This window comes from Panthera leo, chromosome C2 (assembly GCF_018350215.1).
Source record: "Panthera leo isolate Ple1 chromosome C2, P.leo_Ple1_pat1.1, whole genome shotgun sequence".
NCBI lineage: Eukaryota > Metazoa > Chordata > Mammalia > Carnivora > Felidae > Panthera > Panthera leo.
Genome location: NC_056687.1, coordinates 32,163,182 through 32,173,645, shown reverse-complemented (window position 1 = coordinate 32,173,645; position 10,464 = coordinate 32,163,182). Strand labels below are relative to the sequence as shown.

Below are 10,464 nucleotides of genomic sequence, written 5' to 3'. Positions count from 1 at the left end.
TATCCTCAGAAGTTTGGGCTCCAGCGTCCCAGCAGCGGAGAGTTTGGGGTGCCCTGAGCGCGCGCCCCGGCGGGCGAGGGACCCGGGGCAATGGTGAGCGCTGCGCGGGGCTGGGGGCACCGAGGAGGTGCGCGTCTGTCCGCGGACCTGCTGCTGAACCCAGTGCCCTCCGCATCCCCCAAGTGATGGGAACAAGGGCCGGCTCGGGCAACCACTGTCGCCGCACCGCCCCCTCGCTCGGCCCCAGCGCGCGGAGTCACCCAGGCACACCCCCAGCACCTTGTGCCGGTCCCCCCCGCTGCCTTGGCTGCCTTCCTCGCCGCCGCTCGTGGCCAGCTGTTGACTGGGCTAGCCTGTAGACCGAGAAGCACTTTTTGGCCCTCCCTAAACCGTTCTCACACCCCAAGTTTGCCGCTGCCGCGCCTGCCCTCGCCGCGGCGCTCGGGCGCACAGTGTGGGGGCGCACGCCGGGAGGCTCGGCGAGACCCGGAGGCAGGAAACCGCACAACTGCTCTTCTCCCTCGGCTCTTTGTTGTTCGCTTTGGATGATTCTTGGAAGTGGCCGAGCCTCGTCGGAAAGCCTGGAGCCAGAGAAGGCAAACCTTGGGATTCTTGGTCTGCAAAGGGCTCTGAGGTATTGACAAGCGTCCGGAAAGGTCGACAAGTAAATTGCCCTGAGAACTCCTGGCGGATTGACCCACGTTGCTTATATTAAGCCTTTGTGTGTAGTGTGTGTGGTGTGTGGCTTCTCTTCATAAATTTGGGGACCCCATTTCTATCCCCTCCTCTTGGCATGAGACTGTATGCAGGATCCACCCGAGGACAATGATCGCGGAGCCTGCTCACTTTTACCTCTTTGGATTAATATGTCTCTGTTCAGGTAACCTCGCGTCTTCTTTCTTCACCCTTCATCCCCCTTGCTCGCCCCCTCCCCACTTTTCGGAATCAAACCTCGAACCGGGTTTCGGCGACCGCTCCCTCCTGAGGCTGGAGGGGTTCGATCCCTGTGGGAGTTTCAAGCGAAAAGGTTCTTAGTTTGCACTTTTGGTCGTCCCTTTCCCCCCTTCCCCCAAGACCCCCAAGCCTCATCTCAGACCTCGGCCTTTTGCCAAGTTCAGGGCACGCCCAGATCACTCTGGGCAAACGCACGGTCTGAGCTCCCGGGTGGGAGGAGGCAGCGGTTGGCGGTGAGCTTGGGGCCTCCGGATGAGCCAAAATGAGTTTTATCCTTCGTCAGGCAGCTTCCCTCGGAGAGGGTGATGTGCGCCCGGAGAACTTGGGGCCCAGAGACTCGCCAGGATTCCTGAACCTGGTCGTCCAATTCGCCCCTCCTCTTCGGAGCACAAGGAGTTATTAGTAGTTAGTTTTATGTAACCAAGGTCTGTAATTAAATTCGATTCTGAAGAAACTTCAGGAAATAACTCCTTCTTAGGGTAGAGCATCAACTAGCCACTCTGCCTGGCTGGATTTAGAAGGAAATCAGGCGGTTGCAAGTATAGGAAAGGGAACAGTTAGTTGCCTGGGAATTTTCATTGGCGAGGGAAAGCAGAAGGCTGAATTTAAGATTTTGGCGATTAATTAAATGGTACTGAAACTTTTCATAGGAATCGTTGTAAGGATGCTACCATGAGGTCCTGCTGAGTAACATACACTTAAAGTAGTTTTCTTACACTCCCTAAGAAACTTTTACTAAGGGTGAGCCACGACTCAACTTTTCTTTCTTCCCTTTTGGTAGATTCTGGTTTCAATCAAGGCTCCAATTTCAGGCCTTAACACACACACACACACACACACACACACGCGCGCGCGCGCGCGCGCGCACGCACACACACACACACTCACACACAAACTACACCTCAGGGGATTTTTTTTCTTTTTTTTAAATAGTTAAATACTGAGCTTCAAGTTGCATCAGAGCCTATCACTTAGAATCACTCAGTTTCCATGATTATGAAACAGTTTTGAAGGGTTGGTCTTAGCTTTTTGTGGTCCATGGCTATGGTTTATGTGTTGACCAAGGATTTTACTTTAAGTCAGTGAAATATGAAAAAGAAAATGCACATCAGCTAAATGATAGCAGATCCCTGAAAGAATTAGCCTAGTGAACATGCTTCCTGACTAAAAGGAACATTTGCAGCTAGACCAAGGACTCCATTAAATTGTTATTCCTTTGAAGAAAACAGAAAACTGAAGTTGTTGTATATTTTGCAGTGGATGGATGAGGAGATTAAACCAACTCTTTGGGACTGCCTCTTACTTCCAGCTTCCCCTTTCCGTGATAGAGCCTCTTCTTTCTTAGTTTGCAGATCTGGATGATTGAATAGCTCTCCACCCCCCACACCCCAGCCACAGATGCAAATCAGAAACATTAAGGTCTGATCTCTCTATTTGTCTCTCTTTGCTGCTTCTCCCCTTAGTTTAATTTACAGCTTCAGATACCTTTGAGATTTTTGTTGATTCACCTTCTCAGTTAAAGTTTATTCACGTGTGTAAAGTGAGGTGTCAGTGTGATAAATGACTAGAGAGGCAGATTACTAAAGATAGGGGGATTAATGGTCATTAGTCACTGTTTGAGCTGAGTTTGTATATGTTGGGACATTTTATCACGTCTGTAGATTAAAGATAGGGTCACACTAATAGGGTATCACTGAAAGCTGGTCGTGTCAGTGTGCCCGTTCTGGCCTCACTTGGAGGAATATCCGTGAAATATCCAGGGTAGGAGGTGTTCCTTTCAGATTGAATAATTCCATGAATTAGTATCTGTGATTGGTAATTTAAATAGGTAGGAGGCATTTATAATCTTAAAAGTTAACTGATTTCTGGCTTTGTTTTTTCTAATTTAATTTTCCAGTGAAGCCACTGATGCTTTTTCATAAGCCTGGGTTTTCCCCACCGAGGTGTCATTCACCAGGGTGCAGGTCAGAGGTGTCTTTGGGAGGGGCTTTCTCATATTTAACCCGAAGCTCTTTATCATTCCTCTGATGACTTTCACTCTGCCACGAATCTGAACTTTGGAGGCCAAATTACTGGGCTGCTGGGGTGATTTCCTGACAGTGTGCTGTTCTAAAGCCACACTATTGATTTGAATAAAACTTCACAGAACTCAGATAAGTAACTAGAGTGGGGTGTGCTCAAGACACCTGGACAGGGAATGAATGAAGTTCTTGAAAGATTGTGTTTCATATCTTGCCTCAAGCCTAAGATCACAGTCTATCGCTTGTTAATGGAGTGTATTTAAGAGAAATGTGGTGAGCTTAAATAAATCAAAGTGTACTGAGGGGGTAAGGTCTCTTCAACAAGATTTAACCTGTAAAAGTATCTATTGGTTGTCAGTTCTTTTTTTTCTTTCTTTTCTTTTCTTTTTTTAAACCTGGATGCCAACCTAACAAAGTCCTATAGTTTTCTTCAAAAAGACCATAAAACTCTCTTTTGATGTGTTGATGTTACACTTAACATCAAATGTTATGTTGGAATATGTGTTTGCTTTTTGTAGCCTTTTATTTATTAATCTAATGCTACAACTGTTTTTGTTCTAGGTACCTAAGGTTTTGGGAAAAAGGCGTATTCAGAAAATCATTTATTGAGGTGGATTTCTTTAGTGAGTTTATGTATCTGAGTGTTCTTTTCTGAGGATAGCTAGACTTTTGGTGAGGGGAGTGGATGGGGTAGCACTGCAAAAAAAACCTGTACGATCTCTCAGGAACTGATTCTAAACATTCTTTTCTTGATAGACTTCCTCCCCTCAACTCCATTTTCTAAAACCTGATTTTAAGGAGAAAAAGTAATTGAATTTCAGTTCAAATTTAGGATGAGATCTGAATTTTACATACAGTAAAAATTTGCAGTGCTATCTTTCTTCCTTTATAGGAGGGGGGATCTTTTTCTTGTGGGAAGAGGGCCATATTTTCGTTGTTTCACTATGTGAGCCACTAATCTGGGTGTCTGGTCTTCCCCCCACCCAAAACCTCCACACAAGATTCTTTGGTAATTCCAGCAATTTCTTAATAGTTTGTTTATAAACTTTTTGGCTTTTAAAATACATTTATTTGAATGCTTTGACATCCTTTAGAGTATCCTTATTTCTTGATAATGGGCCCTCTAGCGCATACGATATTTATGGTTAAAATCTCCCGAGAACATAAAGTTTACCAGAAGTTTTCCCTTAGTCTTCACTGTGACAAATGAAATATTCTTGTGTGAATTAAAGTGGTACAAAATGCTGAATTTCAAATCTACAAGGACAGTTGTTTGTTTGCTTATTTTACATTGCCTGGATATCTAAAATTAACAATGTTGGCAACAAGAATAAGAGGGAGGAAACATGAATGGTTTCCTCACTTGCCAAGTGAAGATCGTAGATAGTTGAGTCTTCCTGTGCCATCTGTGTTAACAAAAGATGCTAAGGTAATGCTTGTGTTCATCTCTGGCCCTTTTAAAAACGTTTGCTTCTTGAAAGTATAACTGACTTGCAGGCTTGATTTCTTACAGGAGAGTACAGGGAAATCAAAGTCGTTATTCAATTTAAAGTTAGACCTAAGGTAATCTGTGGAATAAATTAAGAAAACTGATAAGAAGAAAGGAAAAGAAGTGAAACCAGAAGCCCAAGTCTGGAGAAGTGTAGTAGAAATAGATCCAGAATTCAGCTAGTTTTAAAAGACAGGAGGAGGTGGAGTGGGAGCAGACAGAACAGTGCTCTGACTGTACACAGTATGAAAAGCAAATCTGAAAAGTGGGTTTCTGAACATTTGATGTCTGTGTGTATACTCTGTATGTAGCCACTATATAAAGAACTAGACATTTTGCATTTTTAAAACAAAAAAAGCTATTTGAAACATTTAAATCTTTAATGAATTCATAGAATAGCTTAAAACATTTTTTTAATGTTTTATTTATTTTTGAGAGAGAGAGAGAGACAGACAGAGACAGAGACGGAGCCAGAGACAGAGCATGAACCGTGAAGGGGCAGAGAGAGAGGGAGACACAGAATCCAAAGCAGGCTCCAGGCTCTGAGCTGTCAGCACAGAGCCCGACGCGGGGCTCGAACCCACAGACTGGGAGATCATGACCTGAGCCGGAGTCAGACACTCAACTGACCGAGCCACCCAACGCGCCCCTAGAATAGCTTTTTAAAGTTACGTTTAACGAGACTTGAGAATATTAACTGCCTTGATTTATATAAAGGAGTGAAAAACTAATTAGTTACCTAGTATGTGATAACACTTTTGCTTAGAGGAGACCAATAAAATGAAAGAAGGAAATACATAATAAAAAATGAGATGCAGTTTGAATTTTGGGGTAGCATAAGAAACTCTACAGTGACCACTTCTATCGCTGTGAAGATATGTTACCAATATTTATCGAGCATTCACCCTATCTTGTTAATACTTATAAGAACCTTATGACATAGGTACTATTACTAATAAAATATTACTGTATCCTTGTTTTATAAGGATGTTACTATATCCTTGTTTTGTGTAGTAGAATCTACATCACAGAGAGGTTAGGAGATATGGAAGAACAGGGATTTGCACCAAGCTGATTCCAAAACTCGTGACCACATGTACTTTCCCAGTTGAAAGAGAGAAATGAAAAATGTAAAAAAGATTCAATCGTTTTTTAAAAAGTGTATTTATTTTGAAAGAGTGTGCGCAAGTCAGGCAGGTACAGAGAGAGAATCCAGGCAGGCTTTGTGCTCTCAGTGCAGAGCCTGACACGGGGCTCGATCCCACGAACCCTGAAATCATGACGTGAGCTGAAATCAAGAGCCACATGCTTACCTGACTAAGCCACCCAGGAGCCCTCAATATTTTTTTGTTTGTTTTTACGGTTAAAACTCACCCAAAAAATCCACCTAAATAAGAGTGAGGTTTGAACACTTGAAAATCTGGAGGGGAGGCATGCCTTTTCCTGCCATGAAGTAAATGGTCTTTAGGTTTTTAGATCACCAGGCAAGCCAATCATTTCTTTACACTGGACTGATTCACTTCGAGCCTTTATCATGTCTGCATTTTTTTGGCATGCTTAGGAGAAGTGACTTGAAGAGAAGTCGAAAAAACGACTGCTGGGGTTGCAAAAGCATGTAGTTTCCAAGTTGTATTTTGATGTCATTCTCACTCATGCACACTCGAAGAAAGATTTTGCTCTGAGTCCCAAGGCAAATAATTGGTACTCGTCAAGGGAGAGCCTGTGGAGGGACAACCATTTCCCCCCGGGGTTGCTCTTCCCCTCTATGTCGGGCATGGGCTGGCAGTCATTTTGTAGTAGATGAACCTTCTGCTTGACTGCTGTTCACAGATAACTCACTTCATGGTTACTGATCATGGAGGGGTCGAGCATTAATACCTGGTTGATCAGCTGGTTGGAAACTGCTTATGCATAGCCAATAAAGTTGCCATCCTGTGGAGATCAAAAGACCACCTCCTTTCTTTACAATGCTGGATTAGCATGGTTTCCTTTTCCCCTTCTCCCTCCACCTCCAGCCCTTCCCTTCAATCTTGCTGTTCAAGAAAAGGAAGAGAAAAGATTATCTGTAGTGTACAGGGAGATAGCTTTGATCTTCACTTCCTTGCCTTTCTGTCTCTCCCTGCTTTTTTCTTTTTCTTTTTTTTTTTTTTTTAAACCATCCAAAAGGCTGTTTCTAACCCTGGAAGGTGTCCTATTGCTTGCTTCATGGGAGATTTCAGTCTTGTTTCCCATCAGCCAGAACAGGCTGCCACAGATTCCCTTACTTCTGAGATTGTGCTTGGCTTCCAAACGTCTTATGACAGTGTTGTTCCACACATAAAACAATATTTTGAACAGCTTGACTGTGCATATCTTTCTGATTCCATTCAACTAGAGAGGTGCTTCTGTGGTATTCACAGCTGTCCATGGCTTAGAGCCGATAAAGAGCACGTTTATTTAATTATTTTATTATTTAGGGGAGAATGTATAGAAGGTAAACAATTATAGAAAAATTCTTCAGCCACCAGTTTGATGGGCAGTAGTCTATAGGCTTGATGCCTGTCACCTAGTTTGACATTTAAATGAAGCGTTTAAAAGCACCATCAATGGATACAAGCAAATGTCAACAGAGCAGCGTGGTTCTGTGGTAAGTGGGTATATGTTCTTTTTACATCGAGAGATTGGTTTGTCAGCATTTAAGAATTAGTAGACTTCAATTCCTAATAATACTGCCATGTATTTGGGGGATCTATTTTTTTTTTAATTTTTTTTAACGTTTTTTTATTATTTATTTTTGAGACAGGGAGAGACAGAGCATGAACGGGGGAGGGTCAGAGAGAGAGGGAGACACAGAATCTGAAACAGGCTCCAGGCTCCGAGCTGTCAGCACAGAGCCCGACGCGGGGCTCGAACTCACGGACAGTGAGATCGTGACCTGAGCCGAAGTCGGACGCTTAACCGACTGAGCCACCCAGGCGCCCCTGGGGGATCTATTTTTTAGTTCATGTTAGTCTTTTTTTTTTACTAGAAAACATATTTTTAAAGCATTCCTGGCAGTAACAGCTGATGGTTACAAGTCATCAAGTTTAAAGTATGGGCCGCCCATGCCTGTGTTCAATTCGTCTATGAGATGAGAACCAGAGACAATTTATCCACAGTCAGCCCTGGCGGGAGCTTAGAGCCCTCAGAACTTTCTGCTCAAATTATCTGCAAGAGATTCTACTTGAGGATATTAGAGACCCAATTTGTATTCCTAACACTCTGTAGATTCTTCTTTCTCTATTCTTTTAATATGAGGAAAAGCATTTTAAGAGTAGTAAAATAGTTACTTGTGACTGTTTAGTACTTTAAAAATCATTTCAGGTAAATGTTATCTCTTGATTTAACTTAAATTTTCAATAAGCAGAACAAGACAATGTTTATATGACCGTAAAGTTCTTTGTAGCATGTTGTATATGGTCATAATTTATGCACCGTTATGGAAAAATACATCAACTTGGCAAACTCATTCCTGGATTTTAGCAGAAAAGGAAACAGAGGTCCTATTTTAGTTTCTCCCGTCTAACATGTCTGAGGCCCTTTTATGTTACTGTCAAACCCAGGTAGAGTTTGGAAGGAAGATGGGGCCAAAGAATAAGAATCAGGCCACATATGTCTGTTTCAAGATCATTTGGCGTCATATGGTGCTAATGAGATACACTCCGTTTCAAAATTTGATCTCCACATTTAAATAACCTGTATACTATCTAACTATACTATAGTTTTTGTTTTAGCTTGCAATGTCTTTTTCCACTTTTCCAATGATGTACTAACTTTTAGTTTGGCTAAAAGTATCTGCCTGTGATTCCTTTCCTATGTGAAAGAAATATAATAAAAAATGCATACCTTTTTAGTTTCAGATTAAAGTGGGTTTTGTTTACTCAGGCTTGTTTTATTTTTTTTATTTTTATTTTATTTTATTTTTTTTTACTCAGGCTTGATTTAAAAGGCAGTCTTTATTACTCTTGAAACTTCACTAAAATGGTGCTTGCTCATATAACAAAGTGAGTCAAAGCACATTTGTATGTGTTAACTACACACCTTTGGGTAGCTTTAAGCGACTTTAGTCAGGAGAAGCAAGTTTAGTGTCTCCAGACCTTTCAATTAACAAGTTGTCCGAACAGAGTAAACTGGCTTGTACAGGCTGTGGAAGGGAACTTCATTGGTTTTTTCTTCTTCATATTTGAGGAGGTGTGAGAATTTCCTTAGTAATCTGGGATTAAGTTTGGAACTAGAAGTTGCTTAAATTAAGGAAGTTAGCGATACATTGCCCAAACCTAAACATGTGGACGGAAGATAGGAGAGAGTCAGAACCTCACCATGGTACTGTGCGGAGAGAGGGGTCATCTGCTGACAAGGTCATTATTAATCTCACTGAATTAGGATGGAATAGAAGCATCATGAGGGTAGCTTTTTCGCTAGACTTAGTGTGGCCAGAGGGAAAACGAAATTCATCACATCTTTTGGTCTTTTTTCCTGTTACGGATCATTCAATTTGAGGAGCTCATCATTTCCTAGGATTTCATATTCCAAATTATCCTTTCATTATTTTCCACTTGACACATTTAACCTAATGTTTTAAATATGCATGGCTATTAAAAAAATATGTAACTTCCCAGATGAGGAAAATAATAAAGTGATTAATCATATGATAAATTGATGCAGTATAGGCCCAATTGCATACACTGAACCTGAAGGAATAGGAATTAATAATAATAGTAATAATAATAATTGTAAAACCTAAAATGTATAAAATGTTTACTGTCTGCCCAGCAAAGTGCTAACATGCCTTATCTTATTTAATACCACATTAGGAATGAATGCATTGCTATCATTCCTGTTTATCAATACGGAAAATGAGGTATAGAAAAGTTATTCTTGACCATGGGCAGTCAGTTCAGTGGCGTCAGGATTTGAAACGAGCCTCTCTGATCACAGAATTTTTGTTCTTCACCATTTTACAGACACACTACACTATTCCCTTTAAATGAAAATGATTATAGGTGAAACAGTATAAAGTGTAATAAGGTTATCAAGGTTTGTGTGTGTGTGTGTGTGTGTGTGTGTGTGTGTGTGTGATGCTTTTTGTGATGCAAGATTGTGGTAGATTGTGCTGCCAAGCTCTTTTGGTGCCTTTTTAAATTTTAGAATTTCTGGTAAATCCGATGGTCTGTTCTTCTCTTCTCCTTGTCACATGATAACCCATAACGAAGAGTGCATCCTGGTATAATACAGCACAGAACATAGAAACGTACGTCGAGTCCCACAACATGGTTGATGGAATTCAGTGCTTTTCCATTTGTGGAGTAAATGTGAGGTAGTAAAAACCAGGACGTTTTGTGATAGTTCAGTTTTCTAAGTGAATAGAAATTTCCATATATATGGAAAAAAAATGATCACTGGGATCTAACTTCTCTAAAACACTGGTGTTGACTTTTTGTTTTTTTTGAGCTTGAAAATAGATGATCTACTTGGTGATAAGGTGTTACAGATAAAAGTGTAGTAAGCAGAAGCTTGATTAGAATCTGTGATTATAATTCCTTGAAAGGTGTATCCTTCTCAGATGATAAGTTTTATAGAAAACAAAGAATGCAGCATTGCTTTACATGATCCTTGTGAATGAAACCTCCTAGTCTGTAATAACTATCAAAAACAGTACTGTAATCAGTAGCATTTCAGAAGTAATGGGGTTGATTTTTAAAATATCATTCTTTTGCTTTTTCTTACTCTTTTAAATACATATGTCTGACTAAGATTGGTCTATGATTTCTAAGGTATTTTTTTTCTGGATTTCCACATGTATTTCCAAATGTTCGATGGGAGGTACATTTATATTCTCTTCATTATTTCTATAGGTTGCTACTTTACATGAGGCTTAAGGGAAGATTGAAGCTTTTCTTACTTCCTTACTACTTTACTACTCTGTACCACTAATCAAAATGGTATCATATTTAAAACCTTCCTTTATGTGGGAGTTGGGAG

At 41.0% G+C, this 10,464-nt stretch overlaps 1 protein-coding gene across 4 annotated transcripts in view; it reads left to right on the top strand.

Moving 5' to 3' along the window:
- The first annotated feature begins 303 nt into the window (after positions 1 to 303).
- Positions 304 to 10,464, top strand: part of ROBO1 (roundabout guidance receptor 1) — a 401,546-nt gene continuing 391,385 nt past the window's right edge. For all 4 annotated transcript variants that reach the window (XM_042955684.1, XM_042955682.1, XM_042955683.1 and 1 more), the window contains exon 1: positions 304 to 880. In XM_042955684.1, the coding sequence (XP_042811618.1) occupies positions 826 to 880 (55 nt within the window). In that variant the 5' untranslated portion in view covers positions 304 to 825. The remainder of the gene's footprint in view (positions 881 to 10,464) is intronic.